This window comes from Opisthocomus hoazin, chromosome 15 (genome assembly GCF_030867145.1).
Source record: "Opisthocomus hoazin isolate bOpiHoa1 chromosome 15, bOpiHoa1.hap1, whole genome shotgun sequence".
In the NCBI taxonomy this organism is placed as follows: Eukaryota; Metazoa; Chordata; class Aves; order Opisthocomiformes; family Opisthocomidae; genus Opisthocomus; species Opisthocomus hoazin.
In genome coordinates, this window is record NC_134428.1 from 3,663,265 (window position 1) to 3,683,484 (window position 20,220).

Below are 20,220 nucleotides of genomic sequence, written 5' to 3' on the forward strand. Positions count from 1 at the left end.
GCGGCCCTGTAGCCACTCCCGCCGGAGCCGCCGCACCGCCTTGGCCTCCACGCACCGTGCAGCCGCTTGGCTCTGCGGCTTGAAGGCTAACTCACTCAGCCCTAAATTAATAAATTAATTTCGCCTGCGTTGTCTGTTTATTTTCCACTGGTGTTCACATTATAGTAGCCTTAATATATACACAGATCTGTCGGGCGTGGTGATAGCGGGTCTCTACAAACGCAGAAGTACTGTACAGATGAGGAACGGCGACGCTGTTTCAGTTTGCCTGTACTGCAGGAACGCTAACTGATGAAGCAGGTGCTGAGAACACTTCAAAAGAGTATTGCAGGTTAAAAATGGACGCTACTCGTTCATCCCTACATCTCCCTCTAACACTTCCCAAGGCCTTTTCACAGTTCACTCGCTGATTGTGTGCTGATCACAACAATTAGGAGAAAAGAAAAAATAAATACAGGTGCAGTTTGGTCTTCAATGATCCACCAGACTCGATACAGCCACGGACCGCCTGAGCACAGGAGAAACGGAAGGATGCTGTCTGTACAACAAAGCATGCATAGTCATGACGACGGGTCTGCCCCAACCACCTACCCTCTGGGAATGAAGTTTCCGTGTTGATAAAAAAAAAAGTTCCATCCTTCACATGATGCTTTATAAAATGGCTATACAATGAGTATCTGGAAAATAGATGCACTGAACAGAGACAACTCCATTTTATTTACTACAGAAAAAAAGCAGTTGTAACTATATCTGAAGCAGGGTACAGTATGGTGAGGCTGGAGAGCCTTAAGACATAGTTGACCTAGGATAAGTAACATTGTAGCATGCCGATGTCTCGTAAGGCAGATTGATGGCCACAAGGCAGTTGGGTGGTCAGGAAAGTCCTCCTCCTCCTGCCGACTGTTGTGTCAAAGGTCTCTGCATGCAAACGGTGTGATGGGGCTCTACTCGGCGGGCGCCGGCTGCGCTTCGTTCACGTCGCTGCCTTTGCTCTCCGCATCGTCGTCCGAGAGCTCCAGCGAGGCCCCTTCGAAGTGCAGCTGGCATCTCCCGGATCGACTCGAGGAGAAGGTGATGGGGCCCCCCCTTCCTGCAAACAGCAACTAGACAATACACGAAGGGTCGTGGCTCGCCCACAGCCCACGGCCCCATGCTGGTGGCTGCTCCGGGAAGACCTCCGCACTGAACCATGGAGGAACAGTTTGCCCCCAGCCACGGGGCAAATTTCACACACAGGGTCTTGAAACCCCTTCTCTGACCAAGGAGAAGACAGGCTGTGCGCAAACATTCCGGTATTCTGGTATTCCTGCTTAGCGCGTACCATCATCTTAATTTTGCAAGTCCCAAGCAACCTAAAATATTGCCTCTGTACAAGCACCGAGCACAGACCAAGTCCTAAACAGAGCAGGGTCTCTAAAATAATACCAACTACTCGTTTGTGCAGCGCTGCGCTGCACCCCTCCTGCCGCTCCTGTAAGCCTCTCTCTACCCCCGAGATGGTTTTGTTCTGCAGCAACCTCACCACTGCTGTCTGTGTACAATCTGTACAATCTGTACTCGGTAGAGACCTTGATCTCCAAGAGCTGCTCTCAAGGAAAATGCTGAGACATTCCCACTGGAGTGGGTATGGGAAAAAAAGGGATTGGTGCCAGCCACTGGAAAAATCACATAACCACAGAATGGTGGGGGTTGGAAGTGACCTCTGTGGGTCACCCAGCCCAACCCCCTGCCCAATCAGGGTCACCCAGAGCAGGCTGCACAGCACCGCGTCCAGGTGGGGCTGGAATATCTCCAGAGAAGGAGACTCCACAGCCTCCCTGGGCAGCCTGGGCCAGGGCTCCGTCACCCTCAGAGGGAAGAAGTTCTTCCTCGTGTTCAGCTGGATCTTCCTCAGCTTCAGTTTGTGCCCATTGCCCCTTGTCCTGTCGCTGGGCACCACTGGAAAGAGTCTGGCCCCGTCCTCCTGACACTCACTCTGCAGATAATTATCAGCATTTCTAAGGTCCCCTCGCAGCCTTCTCTTCTTCAGGCTGAACAAGCCCAGCTCCCTCAGCCTCTCCTCGTAGGAGAGATGCTCCAGTCCCCTCACCATCCTCATAGCCCTCCGCTGGACTCTCTCCAGTAGCTCCTCATCTTTCTTGAACTGGGGAGCCCAGCACCGGACACAGCACTCCAGATGGGTCCTCACTAGGGCAGTGTAGAGGGGAAGGAGAACCTCCCTCGACCTGCTGCCCACACTCCTCTTGATGCACCCCAGGATCCCATTGGCCTTCTTGGCACCCAGTGCACGCTGCTGGCTCATGGTCAACCTGTCGTCCGCCAGAACACCCAGGTCCCTCTCTGTGAGCTGCTCTCCAGCAGGGCCACCCCAGCCTGTACTGGTGCCTGGGGTTGTTCCTCCCCAGGTGCAGGACCCTGCACTTGCCCTTGCTGAACCTCATCAGGTTCCTTTCTGCCCAACTCTCCAGTCTGTCCAGGTCTCGCTGAATGGCAGCACAGCCTGCTGGTGTATCTACCACTCCTCCCAGGTTGGTGTCATCAGCAAACTTGCTGAGGGTACGCTCCGTCTCTTCATCCAGGTCACTGATGAAGTTAAACAAGACTGGGCCCAGTACTGACCCCTGAGGCACACCACTAGTTACCGGCCTCCAACCAGACTCGGCGCCGCTGATGACAGCCCTCTGAGCTCTGCCATTCAGCCAGTTCTCAATCCACCGCACCGAGCACTCATCCAGCCCACACTTCCTGAGCTGAACATCCCTAACACCAGCAGCGCCACAGCTGGATACTCCCCAAGGATGCACACTGCGGAGAGTCTGTGGGCACACGAGGGCTCAGACAAACCCTGCCCACCGCCACTGGCACCACCTACCTCAGCCTGTTCTTCAGGGTGCTGACCTCCCGGCTCAGGCCCTCGTTAGCCTCTGTGGCATCGTCCAGCTCACGCTGAAGTTTACATCGGGAAGCATTTGCACGTGTGGCTTCCTCTTCATCCTCCTCCAGCTGGCGTTTGAGCTGCTTCATTCTGGCATTTGCCTTTTCCATCTGAAATATAAACCCAGGGACCCAGGATCAAACTAGACACCTGCAACGCCACGACCAGGAGTTAGCCAACGTCCTGTCCACCCAACCACTCCAGCTGGAGATGAACCAACACAGCCTCACCGCAGACTCCAGCCCGGGCTCCTGGAAACACTGCAGAGCTCCTGAGTCTGGGAGACCAGGAAGCGTAACGGACCATCACATCAGAGCTATCACGGGGAGGTTTTGACCACTGGGAACTACTCTAGTGGTTTAGTCATCAAGATAGATTCCCCAACATCTTTTCATTAACATGCTTCTTAGCAAGCCCTTTCTACTTAAAGTATGGTTTTATTTACCTTTTCTGAGAAATAGGCCTCAAAAGCTAAGCCCTTCCACCTACCGGCTCCTTGTACTGGTCTGCGTGTCGACACTCATCCTCCACCTGCATGAAGAATTCCTTCAATTTCTTCTCCGTACGACGGACCAGTTTGTTAGCAACTGCTCTTTCCCTAGAATAATCAAAAGCCGTCATTTGTCCCAGTACTTGAAGGCCAGGAAGACAAAATCTGTTCCTTCTGAAAGGCTCTCGCCTCATGGTGTAACTGATACTTCAGTTCTCCTAACACGCCTGCCACCATCAACAGCAGCAACAGTTTTAGCGTGCTGGTGGTTGGCTGGGATGCAGCTTTGAAAACATGAAGCCTTAGCACTGGAGCAATACCAGTATGGTATGCAGGCTCAAAAGAGGGATATCAAGGTGCTTCTTACAGAGTTATTGCTAACCAGTAACATGTTCCTCCCATAGAGCCAAAAGCACAAAAAGAACAAAGATTGTTATAAGACCTTCAGATTCTGGGAGGAACTAGCTTAAAACAAATACATATATTTGGAGGACCAAGATGACAAGGATAGACAGGAAGAGCTCACTGCAGAAAGACTTCTGCAGAGTACAGGATTCATCTCAACCAACTAAAGCTGTCACACCTAAGCTCTTCAACTGGCTTCCTCTAACCAAGGAGACCAGGTGTCTCAAGGCGATGTTTCATCTTGTCTCAAGAAACTTCTGCATCACCTTGTGCATCCTGGGACTACCAGTCAACATATTCACCTGGTTAATGTCCAGAGTTAATTCAGCAGCTTTAGTTACCGAGCAAATCGTTTCTGAAAGTTTCAACCCCAGTTACTTTGCAGCTCTCTTGTCAAAATGTGTCCCCCAAACAGTAGGTTTCCTGATCAGAAACCCCAATGCCTTTGCCGGAAGCTCATATCTCAGCCCTACAAAAACCTAAGGCACAGAGTTTTGAGACATGGCAAACACAAGCAAACAGATTTCTTTTTTTTCTTTTTCTCCTTACTTGGCTTCCTGCTCAAGCTGTTCTTCTAGCTGCACAATCTTGGCTTCTAGAGTAGAAATTGTTGCCTTGAACTTCGACTTCACAGATCCCTCCAGTTCCCGCAACTTGGCTTTCAGCTCTTTGTTCTGCCTTTCTAGCTGCTGCCGTGCATTTTCACTCTTCTGGGCAGCACTCCGCTCCCCAGCTAGCTCAGAATTCAGCGTGTCAATCTTTCAGAGGAGAAGGATAGAAGATCATTTGGTGCTATTGAGATCCTCCACTTATCTGCACACTGAAACATAGATTGCCCCTACAGCATTGCCACCAACAGACTCACCTGCAACGTGGTCTTTAGGAACCGCTCATTGAGAAGCTCCATGTTGCTCTGCTCTTCCTCGAGCTCTTCCTCCAATTGTGCAATCCGAGCTTCCAGCCGGCGCTTCTCATCCAGCAGCGCTGACCTAGAAAAGAAGTATTTGGGTCAAGACACGCTCAGATCTGATACAAAGCAACTGGCTATTTTGCTTTTGATACTTTAGACATTCCAAACTGTAACGAGAAGCTACTGTGTAAGCAATTCTCTTCGTAACAAGAAGGAATTTTTATCGGGACAACAGGTCAATACAGAAATTGCAAGCAGGCTACCAAGAACTGCAGCTGCTGGTGCCTGAAGTTCTTCAGATGCACAATTAATACATTTGATGACTCACTTTCCCGAAGCGCTGTTTGCAATCTCATCAGCCAACTCATCCCTTTCTTGCTCAGCATGACGACGAGCTCTTTCAGACGCAGCAAACTCCTGTGAAGGTTTAGGAAATATTCATTACAGCATTAGGAATCTCAAAACTTCTGCATACAATTATGCCTTCTAATAACTTCTGGGAGATGCTGTGAAGTGTGATATCGCCGAGGTCTTTTAATGGATAAACAGAACCAACAGCTGTAAAAGCTAGCAGGACGCATCACCTTTATCTTTCCCTCCTGTAACTGCCACATGACTACTATGAATTTACTTCTCTCCGTCCCCTGAAAAGGCCAGTAACATTCAAGCCCTAAGCAGGAGGAGAAAACCGTTCTGTCACATGCTTTAATTCATTAAGTATAACGTGGGCACTAAATTAAGCAAATTTTTTAGGTTCCTACAGAGTACGTAGCATGACTGAAAGCAAAGTATAGAAAATGAATTTTTAGCACAAAAGTATAACAGCGCTGAATCTTGTATTGTGAAATTGTATTGAGTGGTAGAAACACCCAGACATTCACCAAGAAGGACACAATCTAATGCACTGCAAGTGCAAGACTGACTAGTTTGAAGTCTGTGAAAGAATGACATGGAGAAGCTCTAGTAAGTTGTAGGTAAAAGTCTCAAACATTAAGTGCAGTGTAAGCTGAGTGATTGCTTCAACCTTTGCAGCTAACAGGGTAAAAAGAGGTCGTCTCTCACACTAGGCAATTCTGTTGCCTTCAAACCTCAAACGTTTAACCTTGTGGCAGACAACGGAGATAATCGGAGATAAGTGACAGTGATATGTAGCACGACTTGGAGCTCTTACATGAATTGCCAACAATGAGGGAACAGATGCCCGTAAAAGAAAGGGATGAGGACCTCAGATAGCAGAGAGATAAACCTCCACAGACTTAAATGGTCCACTGAGGTACTGGAGAGATTGTTAGGTTTTTATATACTTCCAGTGACCAGTTTTAGTACTGACAGTGTGCACCACAGCTTCCAGAGACTCTCAAACCACCTTGTAAATTTTAGTGAGGCTTGAAATCTGTTTAAGCAGTAGTAAGGCTTCCCTGCTACCCAGGCAGGGAAAGGAAGTCCAGACTACTAGAAGGATTCCTACAAAGATATAATAAGCTCACTAATGACCTGGGGCAGTAAGGAAGAGAAACATCTCCAGGCTCCCACTTTTCTGTTCAACCCACTGGATAGCTTTTTCCTTTTTCTTTTTTTTTAAAAAAACAAACACCCTCTGGCCTTCCCCTTTTCTCTAGAAAGAAAACCAGATTTCTTGGATTTCAATCTCATCTCTTGGAGCTGGAGTATTTCTGCTTCAAGACCTTTGAGCTTCTTTTCACTTTCTTTGGACTGTGCAAAGATCTCATCTCTGGATGCAAGGGCTTCTTCTAGCTCCAGCTGGTAGTCTTTCATTTGAGCCTGCAGTTGGATAGCAGAGGAAAGAATAAGCCATGATACAGCAGGACAACCACAAGATTTATTAGTAGCTCTGAAGCTTTTTTGCCCTTAGGAGGCAAGACCTTCCTCCTAAAGTGGCTTCATTCCACTTAAATATATTTATTTTCAGTTCTTATTTTCATAGAATTATAGAATGGTTTGGGTTGGACAGGACCTTTAAAGATCAGAGTTCTATCCCTCTGCCACGGGCAGAGACACCTTCCAGGCTGCTCAAAGCCCCATCCAACCTGGCCTTGAACACTGCCAGGGAGGGGGCAGCCACAGCTTCTCTGGGCAACCTGGGCCAGTGCCTCATCACCCTCAGAGTGAAGAATTTCTTTCTTATATCCAATGTAATTCTACCCTCTTTCAGTCTAAACTCTTCATTTTCTCATCTTTCCATCACTCACTCCTCATCAGAAATATCCCATTAGAAGACTTCACTTCATTTATTAGTATATTTCTTGTAGGAAAAAACCTCTAATAGAGGTAGTAGAGATACCTTTGTAGTAGATAGGTAATGCTCTTGCAATTGTCTTGGAAAAAAACAAACCTATTTACTTAAATTGACTGATAAAACCTATTACAAGTACTCAAGGTAAGAAACTTCTCAGTGTAGAAGTACCACAATTCACCATTTTGCACATATAACGTAGAAGCACATACTTTCCTTCCCGTAAGACACTTAACACAGACTGATATCTTAATTCACACAAGTTTGACTTCAGATGCTAAAAGAATAAAGCTGGAGAAACTGCATTGAAGTTGTACCTGCATCTTCGCAATACCACTAATCATGAGAGCACTTATTTCAGGTGCTTGCATGAAAGTGTACAGAGATCAGGTATGAACTCTGTAACTGACTCAGCCTCTGGGAATAGAGAAGCCGCTACTGCTAGGTACCAGCATTTCTTGCTTTAATCTCCATTCCCTTCTCATCCAGCGCCTGGACCAAGTTCCAAAATTGCCCTCATTCAGTTGAAGTAGGATTGCCAAGGAATAGAGTGGACAGGGCAGAAAGGCAATGCAGTTTGCTCTATGCTTTACATGGTCTTGCCACGGCCTCATACTCCTGCAGCTTTGGGCCATGGCACTGAAAGCCTTGGGAAAACTGACCTCTACTAAAGACGGAGTATTTCTCTGGGAATGGGAAATAAATCCTTGACACAAGTACTGGATTCTTCTTGCCAATCTAAAAAGAATAGGCATCTTGGAGCTTTTTCAAAGCAACTAAAATTTACTCCTCCTATTTCTCTGGAGCTTTTTTGGCTTCCTCAACTAGAGGAAGTAGCAATCAGCAAGAGCTGAGCTGAAATCAGTAAATTCAAAGATACAAACAACCATAAATTTTAAAGATTCAGCCTAAAAAGCAATCCTCAGTAAATCCTTATGCAAAGCGTTGAAAATGATGACTATTGAATAGAAGCACGTGGGGGACAATCTTAACTCCTTAGCAACAAAAGGATGAGAGGAGTTTTGAGCGGCTGATAAGTTCAGGCCAGATACTGTGACGTGTGCCAGCATAGCTGAGTCTGATACTCCTTCTTGCCTTCACACTACAAATGCATGTAACAAAAAGCAGCACCCTTGACACACTGTCAGCAGGAGGGAAAGCAGCTCAGCTGATTTGCTGTGCCTACCTGGAGCTTAAGTAGCTGTTTGATTGCTTCACCTCGAGCCTTGTTTGCAGCTTCTATCTGACCTTCCAGGTCTTTCGTATCCATCTCCATTTCCTTCTTGGCTGCCACAGCAAGAGCCCTCTGTTTGCACTCATCTTCCAGTTCTGCCTCCAGCTCTCGCACCTGTGAAATCAAGGGATTTAACAGGCTCAAGCTCCAGGAACAGAGCAAACACAAAATCCTAACAAAATGGCTGATGAATCCAAAAGGCCTTTGCAGATCAGAATTAGCATTACTTGATTCGAAGAGCCTACAGAACTCAGCTACATGGGAAGACACTGCAGACGGCAAAAAAATCCACAAACTGGAAGCAGAGATCTCTGAACTGACAAAAGGAAAATAAGGAAAAGAGCTCAGCGTCTGAAGCATTTCCATTTCATCTGTTCAGCTACTTCATGATCAGCTTCTGGCCCAGTACATATGTCTACATTTAGGTATGACTTGGGGGCAGATGTTGCTAATTCTGATCGAACCACTAAGAGGAAAATACGACATAGAATCACCACACATTCTCAAGAAAAAAAAAAAAGAAATAATTCTCTTTGAAACAGATGTGCTACTAGAATGTATACACCAACAGCTTTTCTTTTTTTCAAAAGAAAACAGAGAAGCAAAGTATCTAAGAAAGCAACTAACAAGAACTAAGATGAACTCATACAACAATAAAAGTGAGCCAGAAGTGCCACAGGTTACCAACATGAAGGAATATGTTTCTTTTGAATCAAGCCTCCCTCCTCATGCCAGGTCAGGAGCTCTTGTCCAGTGCAAGACAATAGCAATTCAGCATTGCAGGGAACATCAAAAGCCTTCCAGGTCAATGCTTTTATTTATTTCTAGGAGATCTCTATACAGGTGATTCTCAGTAAGTTTTTCTTTTCTTGTGATAAATCTTGAAATATTAGGTGCTTTTTCCTTAAAGCTTTAGAAATGTTAATTTAGATCTATCTTCTCCTACAAGCATGAAATTTTAAAGGCATTTCTTTAGAACTCTAGTATCATAAAGCAGATCTGAAGAGACTCAAGTCTGGCAAATCTGGAATCTTTGCTACGTTTTTCATTTAAGAAACTGTTCACTTAATTACAGTCTTTCAGTCTATGTCGGCATCCATGGTTTTGTTGCTGTACACCAAACAGGACGGGCTTGAAGGACACCCATGCAGCAACAGCCAAATCTAGTTGCATGTTGAGTGCTTTTGAGGCAAGGTACAGTTGAATTGGAGAACCATCACTGGTAGACTAACATTAACAGTGGCTAGTAGGGGATATTGCCCAGCTCACTAGGGATGAGCCTAGGCTTGGAGTGCCAAGGCCAGGGGTGAGATTGACAGCCCAGCTCAAGTGTGTTTACACCAATGCACGTAGTATGGCCAATAAACAGGAGGAGCTGGAAGCCATTATACAGCAGGACGGCTACGACTTGGTCGCCATCACAGAAACGTGGTGGGACAACTCGCATGACTGGCATGCTGTCATAGATGGCTACAGACTCTTTAGGAAAGACAGACCAACAAGGAGAGGTGGGGGAGTTGCTCTATATGTGAGGTAGCAACTGGAATGCATTGAGCTTGGCCTGGGGGCAAGTGAAGAAGGAGTTGAAAGCTTGTGGGTTAGAATTAACGGACAGGCTCACACGGGTGACATTACGGTGGGTGTATACTACAGGCCACCCGACCAGGAGGAGGAGGTTGATGAAGCCTTCTACAGGAAGCTGCAAGCAGCCTCACAGTCACAGGCTCTGGTTCTCATGGGGGACTTCAACCACCCTGACATGAGCTGGGAAGACCATACAGCTAGGCAGGCGCAATCCAGGAGGTTCCTACAGAGCATCGATGATAACTTTCTGATGCAAGTGGTGGAGGAACCAACAAGGAAAGGCGCGCTGCTGGACCTCGTGTTAACAAACAAGGAGGGACCGGTGGAGGACGTGAAGGTTGGAGGTAGACTCGGCTGCAGTGACCATGAAATGGTCGAGTTCAGGATCCTGCGTGGAGGAAGCAGGGCGATAAGCAGGATCAAAACCCTGGACCTCAGGAGGGCTGACTTTGCCCTCTTCAAGGAGCTACTGGGAGGAATCCCGTGGGCCAGGGCTCTCGAAGGCAGGGGGGTCCATGAGTGCTGGTCGCTTTTTAAACAACACTTCTTCCATGCACAGGAGCAATGCATCCCCCTGAGAAAGAAATTTAGCAAAGGAGGCAGGAGACCTGCATGGTTAAACAAGGAGCTTCTAGCGGAGATCAGGCAGAAGAGAAAGGTGCATGGCATGTGGAAAGAGGGACAGGCCACTTGGGAAGAGTACAGAAACGTAGTGAGAGCATGCAGGGATGCGACGAGGAAGGCCAAGGCTCACCTGGAATTGAAGCTGGCAAGGGATGTCAAAAACAACAAGAAGGGCTTCTTCAGCTACATCAGCAGCAAAAGGAAGGCTAGGGACAACGTGGAGCCGCTGCTGAATGAGGCGGGTGTCCTGGTGACGGAGGATGCGGAGAAGGCAGAGCTAATGAATGCCTTCTTTGCTTCAGTCTTCAGTGCTAAGACTGGCCCTCAGGAATCCCAGGCCCCGGAGGTAAGAGAGGAAGCCTACAGAGAGGACGACTTTCCCTTGGTCGAGGAGGACTGTGTGAGGGATCGCTTAAGCGATCTGGATGTCCACAAATCCATGGGCCCCGATGGAATGCACCCACGAGTGCTGAGGGAGCTGGCGGATGTCATTGCTGAGCCACTCTCCATCATCTTTGAGAGGTCCTGGAAGACAGGAGAGGTGCCCGAGGACTGGAGAAAGGCCAATGTCACTCCAATCTTCAAAAAGGGCAAGAAGGAGGACCCAGGGAACTACAGGCCGGTCAGCCTCACCTCCATCCCGGGAAAGGTGATGGAGCAGCTTATCCTGGAGGCCATCATCAAGCAAGTGGAGGAAAAGAAGGTTATCAGGAGTAGTCAGCATGGATTCACCAAGGGGAAATCATGCCTGACCAATCTGATAGCTTTCTACGATGACATGACTGGCTGGGTAGACGAAGGGAGAGCTGTGGATGTTATCTACCTTGACTTCAGCAAGGCTTTCGACACAGTCTCCCATGATATCCTCCTGGGGAAGCTGAGGAAGTGTGGGCTGGATGAGTGGTCGGTGAAGTGGATAGAGAACTGGCTGAATGGCAGAACTCAGAGGGTTGTCATCAGCGGCGCTGAGTCTAGTTGGAGGCTGGTGACAAGTGGTGTCCCTCAGGGGTCAGTACTGGGCCCAGTCTTGTTTAACTTCTTCATCAACGACCTGGATGAAGAGTTAGAATGTACCCTCAGCAAGTTTGCTGACGACACCAAACTGGGAGGTGTGGTAGATACACCAGAAGGCTGTGCTGCCATTCAGCGTGACCTGGATAGGCTGGAGAGCTGGGCAGAGAGGAACCTGATGAGGTTCAACAAGGGAAGTGCAGGGTCCTGCACCTGGGGAGGAACAACCTCATGCACCAGTACAGGCTTGGGGTGGACCTGCTGGAGAGCAGCTCTGCGGAGAGGGACCTGGGTGTCCTGCTGGACGACAGGTTAACTATGAGCCAGCAGCGTGCCCTGGCTGCCAAGAAGGCCAATGGGATCCTGGGGTGCATCAAGAAGAGTGTGGCCAGCAGGACAAGGGAGGTTCTCCTTCCCCTCTACACTGCCCTGGTGAGGCCTCATCTGGAGTACTGTGTCCATTTCTGGGCTCCCCAGTTCAAGAAGGATGAAGAGCTACTGGAGAGAGTCCAGCGGAGGGCTACAAGGATGGTGAGGGGACTGGAGCATCTCCACTATGAGGAGAGGTTGAGGGAACTGGGCTTGTTCAGCCTGAAGAAGAGAAGGCTGCGAGGGGACCTTATAAATGCCTACAAATATCTGAAGGGTAGGTGTCAGGAGGATAGGGCCAAGCTCTTTTCAGTGGTGCCCAGTGACAGGACAAGGGGTAATGGGCACAAACTGAGGCACAGGAAGTTCCGTCTGAACATGAGGAGGAACTTCTTCTCTCTGAGGGTGACGGAGCACTGGCCCAGGCTGCCCAGGGAGGTTGTGGAGTCTCCTTCTCTGGAGATATTCAAGACCCGCCTGGACAAGGTCCTGTGCAGCCTGGTGTAGGTGACCCTGCTTCGGCGGGGGGGTTGGACTAGATGACCCACAGAGGTCCCTTCCAACCCCTACTATTCTGTGATTCTGTGATTCTGTGATTCTGTAATCCACAACAAGACCTATTGTCTTGTTGGTAAAGATCCATGCTTGGGACTTCTATAGGATGGGATCTTTAAGCATAGAGTTTTATTTTCCTGGTAGCAAGTTCTCAAAGCCATAGAGCTTTGTCAAAGATCATCACGCCCTTCCCACTATGAAGCACAGTAAGATACATACTTGTTTAACCAGAATCCTCTTTTTCTCTTCATTCTGTTCATCTCTGGCTTGCAGATCTCTCTCAAACTGGGCTTTCATAGCTTGCATGTTCACCTCCAAACGAAGTTTAGCATCTTCTGTGGCCTGCAGTTCATCTTCCAGTTCCTCAAGCTCAGTCCTCATCTCTTCAACCTGTTGCTCTAAAGTTCTTTTTGATTTCTCCAGTTCATGGACCTAAGCCACAAACATTAATCAGACCCTCTCAAAATCAGCAGTTAACAGCAAAAGTAGACATTATATGAACTCAGTACACTACACTTTGTGATGCTCCAAACTGGACAATCAGAACAGGGAGAGCAGCATCTCTAAGATACAGATTAGAGAACCAAACAAACATCCGTGCAGATGAATGGAGAGATGAGCTGTGCAATATTCACAGAGAAAAAGTAGTAGTAGTAAGACAAGCTCTTAAATCCAGCACAAGTGCCATTAGGCATTTGGCCAGCAACTGCTGCTCTCCAAGTCTTCACATCTTTTGAACAGGCCTCATCTTAATAGAGACCACCCTCTTGTTCTGAGCATTAATTCCTCCAGAATTTTGGGTTACAAATCAGCCTCAAAACGTTCCATATTTGTGTCAAAAACACTTCTCCAACCAGGGAATTTTCCTGTGTTGTTCCCTGTGCAGTTCATAACAAAATAGGGTGTGGAAAGTTACTTACATTTTTGCCCACATCATTTTTCGAGCCCATTAAGTCTTCCATATCTGCCCGCAACTGTTTGTTCTGTCTTTCAAACTCTTCCTTAGCTTCCAGGGCTTCTTCCAAAGCCCGAGCCAGAGACAGTGCTTTGGTTTCCTTCTCCCTTGCCTCTGCTTCAGCACGATCTCTTTCCTCTGCATATCTGGCAGAAATGTTCTTTTCTTCTGCCAGCATCTGAATATAAGAAATAATTAATCCATCTCATCAGTTCTATAATCAGATCCTTCCTGCCTCAGAGGTGTTTTAGTCACTGAAGTGGTTAATGCTCTGAGTTTAACTGGCATTCAGAAGCTGTCTAGTCTCTCAGTCTTGATCCAAAGGCTAGTAAGAAAACAGCTACAGCTACTCTGGAATGAGGTGAGGAAAGCAAGCTACTAATCAAGATGAAATAGTTTTCCTATTATTTCCATCATTCAGTCTTCACACCCTTTCTTAGTCTATCCTGAGGGATTACAATAATAGTCTGAAGTTTTTGTTCCAATAGAATTTCTTTTTTGTATGTAAAGAGCTTATTACTTGATCTAACAAGACTCCAAGATGGCATTTAGCTCACTGAAATTAGAAGCAACAAGTTACTCCTAACAAAGGCCAAGCTGCTCCCAAAAGATTTATCAATCAACACAAACAAGATGCCATTTAAAAATCATAGAAATCAGCAAGATGACAGGAAACTAGACTACCTGATCAAACTTCTTCAGCTTTTTCTTCAGGCTATAAACAATCTGGCGCTGATGATCTAGGTCTACCACCACGTAATCCAACTCTTGCTGCAGACGATTCTTTGTCTTTTCCAGTTTGTCATAAGCCATTGCCTTCTCCTCTAGGCGTTGGCTTAAGGACTCCGCGTCCTTCAGTAATTTCTTTTTGTTTTCCTCCAAGCCTTCAATGGTTCCCAAGTCATCATCTACCTTTTTCTTAGCATCAGCCAACTGAAATTAAATAAAAGAAAATAATGTTCCTTGGTACATCATGAAAAGGAAAGAAAGGCAACAAGTCAAAAATACAAAACTAGGTGTTATTGCTAGCTAGAGTAACACAAAAATTATGAGCTAACAGGAGTCCAAGTAGGGGAAAGTCCTGTCCACTGCAGTTAGTTGTACTGGTCACTATGGCAATTGAGAAAGTCCATGGAAAATTTTATTCCAAAGTGTGGTCGAGCATACGTGCAAGTTACATGACATTTTTCCAAGAGGTTTAGGACACCAATTCATCTCACCTGGAACGTGCAGCCCTTACAGAAGTCTTGCCATGTACAACAGCTTACCTGTGATTGTAAGGCAAGCATCTGTTTCTCCAAATTCTTTCTGGCCTCTTCTTCCTCTTCCTGCTGCTCTTCCAGGTTGTTCTTCTCCTCTTCCAGCTGCCTAATCCTACTGCTCAGGTTGAGTTTCTGGCGGGTTTCTTCCTGAAGCAGCTCCTGTTACACAAACAGGCATATTCAAAGTTCCGTTTGGTTCATAGCGTGTTAAGTGTGGCCTTGGCCCACCACCCTCCATTACTCTACTTGGAGGTTCAGGTTTGATTATTTTTCTCTCAGCAGTTTTGTACAACGACATGCTTATGAAGCCATCCGTAATTTGGGTTTTCAAAAAGGTACTGCTCAGTCATTTGGGGCACACTTAAGCCTTTATGAAGCGTATTTCTCAGAGAATCCATGCCACTGTCTGTTCATAGAAGCCAATGGATGATACTTTTCTATCTTCAAAGGGACAAGCACAGCAGTTGCCTTCAAAATATATCTTTCTTTTCCAACAAGCATATAGAGTCCCTAGTTTAAATCACCTGAGACGAATATATAGCAACAAATCCTGCAATGACAGCATGCTTTCAAGATTCACTGCATTGCTTAAATGTAAAGGTCAGTTTAAAGACAGCTGTAATTTGGCAGTGGAAACTTCTGTCATAACCGAGACTAATGAAAAGTGTAACCACCAGCCCTCTCTTCCCTCACCCTGTTCCTCACAGAACTCTCCAACTGTAATGAACATTACTCAAATAGTCACCATTAGCATTTTTATACAGGGGAAAAAAAAAAAGAGCATATTTAAGTGATGAATACATGTATCAAGCTGCACTATTTAACCCAAAAACCAAACACTGGCAGTTTCAACAACTTAAGCTGAAGTCAGTAAAGAACTTCAGCCTAAGTCAGTAAAAGACAGGGTATTGTCCCTCGTGCCTTTCACACACCCCAAGGACCTTATTTGCATTAACATCCTACTTGGAAAGGTTTTTTTGACTTAATGCTTATCTCCCACAGAGACTAAGAAATAAAAAAGAGAAACTGAAAGGCTACAGTCTATCAAGCAGTAAATCTTAGATAATGAAAAACTGGCTCCACATGTAGCTGAGCAATCATCATACATCGCATTTCACTAGACTTCAATAGGAAATACAGCTTCTACCCATGGGGCTTTCCAAACCATGAATGAAAATGTATTTTCTGTTATGCAGTTAGCATTTCAATGAGGAACAAAGCTTCAGCGTTAAGTTCAAGCTTCACTGCACACACACCTGTGTATCCTGAAGCTGAGATTCCAAACTAGCCGCATCCTTGGCAAACTTAATGCCTTTCTTCTCTGCTTCCTCCAGGAGACTTGAGACATTATCCAACTCGTTCTGCAAAGCAAGCAGTCTAAAGGTAATAACGCGCAGCAGATCCATGGCAAAGCCTACATCTGACACGGAACACAAAACCTCCACAAATTCCATGGAAGGCAAGACAACAACACATCCCAGGTACAACAAGCTAAGAACACTGAAGTTTGATTAGAAACGTGTCAGTCCTGAACTTAAGACAGAACATAATAAGAGTTAGCCATGGTATTTAGCAGAGCATGTCATTCCAACATCTACAGTCATATTTAAAGCTATTTTTCATTATAGGATCATGTATTTTATAGGACCGTGTATTTTACAGTACCATTAATTCAAGGATTATCAGGGTGGCAGCTGGGTTTAAAGCATCACTGCAAGAGAAAAGGTCAATGCCAGGTGCCAATTCTTGCTATTTTAGGCTATGCTACTTGTATATACAGTGAGAGACTGCCAAAACGCTTCCCCCAAAAAGAATGGGGCAATTCCCTTTTTCAAGCACTTTAGCTTGATTTACTCATAGTACTCTCTGCTGTGGCTAAGAAGTCAGCTCTGACTGCATTTTGTCTATTTTCTCCATTTCGCAGAGGAACAGCCCTTTACTTGCAATCCCTATCTGTCAAGTTCCTTTTGAAGCACAAAAGGAAACGTGTGGCCATCATCAATCAGTACATTTTTGCTCAAGCCTACAAATGAGCTCAGCCCACTCTACTCAACTCCACATCCAAGCCAAAAACCTGTAGGCCAGCTGTCAGCAGAGCCTCCTACAGGATTTGGTCTCCAAAATGGGAAGCCATGTACTTCAAAGCCACTGTGATTCTTACATAGTCCAAAAAGTTCAGGATTCATGTCATGGCTCTCCAGCTATCTGAGGTGTGTCACCGCTTTCAAGCCCCTCAAGTACACGAGTACATGACTGAGATCGCCTCCCACATCAACTACAGTCCCCGTTCCTGTAGACCTAGCTGCATCTTTGATAGTCATTCCTCCTAGCCACTTCTGTATATGGTTAAAGCTTTTACTTTCTTGTGTATAGTTCAGCAGTTTAGGAATTCCATACAGCCTTACCTGCAGCTTGTTAGCTTTCTCCGCCAGCTCCACCCTCAGTCTTTCTCCTTCTGTGACCCTAGCAGTTAGCTCTTGCACCTGAGCATCGAGCTTCTTCCTCTTATGTTCAGACTCTGCCTTGACCTGCTGCAGTACCTTCACTTCACAGGCCAACTCCTTGTTGTCGGACTCTAGGCCTTGCTTGTTTTTTTCAAGATTTGCTTTGAACTAGGAAAAACAAACGGGAAGAACTTCAACACTTTTTTACATATCAATAAAGTTTTCTGCTAAAAATATTCAGTCCAGCAAATCAGGATTATAAGCTCAAAGATAAAACAACTGCTCAGCAAGTTTTAAGTAGGGAGCATTTAAAATCCTGCTGTGTAACATTTTGCATATGTTAGCCAAAAAAATTAAGGTAATGCAAGTTAATCCACTCTCAGATATCACAGGTAACAGCGAGGACCAGAAGATATTTCTATGAATTCAGTAAGATCTGGGATGTCAGTGCTGTGAAAGGACCATGTGAGTAGCACTGAGCAGGAAGGAATGTGCCCATTAACAGATCAGTATGGCTCATCTCACAGAAATAAAAGGAAAGATATCAGCTACAGCTGCCCTGATTTTAGTAGGCATAGCAGCCTGGAGGTGCATAATAAAGCACTATTCACCACTGCGCTGACATTTGTCAAAAACCTTTTTAAAAAGGTAGTAATTACCATAAGGGATGTTTAAGTGCCATTCTTACTATATTGCCAGAACTGACAATCTTATCACAGGACCTTTGTTTAAGATTGTAGGGTATTTTTCTGTCTTTTTATGCTCTTATTGAGAATATTTAATGAATAAGGAGCACAGGAAACACGTAAGATTTTCAGGTGAATAAACTATAATTTCCATCAGGTTTAACTACTATATTTCTCACGTAGTATTTTAAACTAAGGAGGCTTCTGAAATATTCCTACACAAAAATATTAGTACAGTATATGAACTGTCCACCCATATATCTGTGAATGACTAGAAATAAAATTTTACAAGCTAGAGATACTTTTTTTTTTTTTTGGCAGTGTTGGATTAATTCTACTTCTGAACAAAGACACTGAAGCTGCACTAGTAGGAACCACGTTGTCCAGGTGTGCCGCTTCCTCTGCTCTGGCAGGGGTTACCAGAGACACAATAGAACTCTGCAAATCAGCAAGATACTCCACAGATATCTAGCACTGGAGGTCACGGCACAAGCATAAAGTGAAGAGTGGCTGGAAGAGCTTTTACGCTACCCGTACTCACAGTTTGTTATTTGTGAGTGTCGACATTACAATTACCTTACTTGGAACCATTCCGCAGTTCGCTTAGGCAGAGAACTGCTTTTCACCAAATAAGCACATAGGCTGCTCGAGAATTCCCACAAAAGTACTACATAAATTTATCTCTAGGTGCACTGTTTCCAGGTCTAACAAACACTTTTAGATAGTCTTGTCATCTATTTGAAAAGTTGCTATATGTTCAAACCAGCAGGATATATTTGATTCAACTGCAGTAGTTAAGTATGTACAGAGGACAATCACTGGAAGTGACCACGCCACTGATGTTACTTATAAAAGTCCTGAAGCTGAAAAATGTATTTCTGTAATTAATTTTCTGCTCACCCTTTTGGCCTGTTCCAGTTGTTCAGAGAGCTCTTCCAGGGCAGTAGCATGCCTCTGCCTGATTTCCTGGATCTGTGCTTCATGGTTTTTGGTTTCCTCTTCAATTGCTTTCTTCAGTTCAGCCACCTCCTGCTCTCGCTTTGTCCTAGAGGAAGCATCAATAGTTATCAAAAATCAACATTTTAGTCTTTTGTAAATTCAAGGTGAATTTTAATGGTGCCTGCTTATACAGACACATGATCCTACCTCAGCTCTTGCTGTGCTGCAGTGGTATCCAAGGTATCTTCTTGTTCAGTTTTTAAAGCCTCCAGCTCTTCACTTAAATCTCTTTTCTGCTTTTCCGCCTTGTTGCGAGATGTCTTCTCCTTTTTTTGTCTTCTCCTTTTTTTTTGTCTTCCCCTTTTTTTTGTCTTCTCCTCCTTTTTTAAGCACTCTATGGAAGTAAAGGATTACATTTATAAGCAATTTTTTCCTGTTGTTATCCTCAGAAGGTTCAGGGGCAGGGCAATGGGACAGCAAGAAGGGTGGGAAGTTTAATATACACTCTGTCAATTCTTTCTCCAGACTGCAGCTGGAAGGGTGACTGGGAAAGATGAAATAGCAAAGTAGAACTGCATGATTCAGATAGAAAGTCAAGAAAAAGTCAATGACTGGAGAAAAAAGTTTGAAGTAAGGTAACAAACATAATCACATGTTGACAGAAAAATAAGGAATAGAATCTAACAGAAGAGCAGTTTGAGCTGCTCGGCCAGGTGATCGCAGACATCAGGATTCAAAAATGAAGAACTACAGACTGGAAAAAATTATGCCTTGCATAGTTGTGGAAGGGCTAGGCTAGACTCCAAAAGGTCTACTGGAAAATAGTGTAACTTAAAGAAAACTTGGATAAACAATTTTTGCAAGTATCTGTACCACTAACTCACATCCCATTGATATTTAGCAAGACTTTGCAACCCTGATAGCCTCCAGTAATTTCCTTGTGTAGCCAAGATGCTCCTGCCCTAAGGTATTTCTTTGTGAAAACCACCCAGTTATCAGTGCCCTAGCAATAAAATACATTTAGATGATCTGCCTGTGGTCTGATTAAGATAGTTATTGGCTGCATTGTCTACAGTTAGCTAATGACCAGGTATGTAATATATTGAAGTCACAGGAAGGTTTTGCTTAGCATAGCATTAGCACAATTCAACATCTATTAGAATAAATGTAAGTTATTAGACTTGTTCAATACTTTGTGGGTTCTCAGTGCAGGGATTTCTCACACCCCTCCTAAGTCTGCTACAAGATCAGGACATCTTCTACATGGAAACGGAGCCATATTCAAGAATCATATCTTAGAGCTACCGAGGGGTATTTGGGATTTTCCAGACAATCTAAAGTAACATTGTTTTTCTCTAAACAGCTCCTCATTCAAAAAAAAAAATAGCACTTTTCTCTGTTTTTACATTATATTTCTGGCAGGTGACAGAAGAGTGTCATAAGACACAATTTCGCAATGGGGAAAACTCACAGTAAACTGAATTAGTGGGGGTTTTTTGGGTTTTGTGGGTTTTTGTTGCCCCCCCCCCCCAAATTTCAGTACTTACCTGTGTCAAGACGCTA

At 45.2% G+C, this 20,220-nt stretch overlaps 1 protein-coding gene across 1 annotated transcript in view; it reads right to left on the reverse strand.

Annotated features, from left to right (window-relative positions):
• Nucleotides 1-573: 573 nt before the first annotated feature.
• The window catches only part of LOC142363304 (myosin heavy chain, embryonic smooth muscle isoform-like), a 34,968-nt gene continuing 15,321 nt past the window's right edge, over nt 574-20,220 (reverse strand). The window contains exons 2-17 of the mRNA XM_075436823.1: nt 18,865-19,051; nt 18,619-18,763; nt 16,994-17,200; nt 15,845-15,949; nt 14,595-14,747; nt 14,011-14,259; nt 13,292-13,504; nt 12,591-12,803; nt 8,181-8,342; nt 6,396-6,522; nt 5,069-5,159; nt 4,696-4,819; nt 4,380-4,588; nt 3,425-3,533; nt 2,873-3,045; nt 574-1,090 (exon numbers count right to left, since the gene is read on the reverse strand). Coding sequence (XP_075292938.1) covers nt 874-1,090; nt 2,873-3,045; nt 3,425-3,533; nt 4,380-4,588; nt 4,696-4,819; nt 5,069-5,159; nt 6,396-6,522; nt 8,181-8,342; nt 12,591-12,803; nt 13,292-13,504; nt 14,011-14,259; nt 14,595-14,747; nt 15,845-15,949; nt 16,994-17,200; nt 18,619-18,763; nt 18,865-19,051 — 2,684 coding nt within the window. The 3' untranslated portion in view covers nt 574-873. The remainder of the gene's footprint in view (nt 1,091-2,872; nt 3,046-3,424; nt 3,534-4,379; nt 4,589-4,695; nt 4,820-5,068; nt 5,160-6,395; nt 6,523-8,180; nt 8,343-12,590; nt 12,804-13,291; nt 13,505-14,010; nt 14,260-14,594; nt 14,748-15,844; nt 15,950-16,993; nt 17,201-18,618; nt 18,764-18,864; nt 19,052-20,220) is intronic.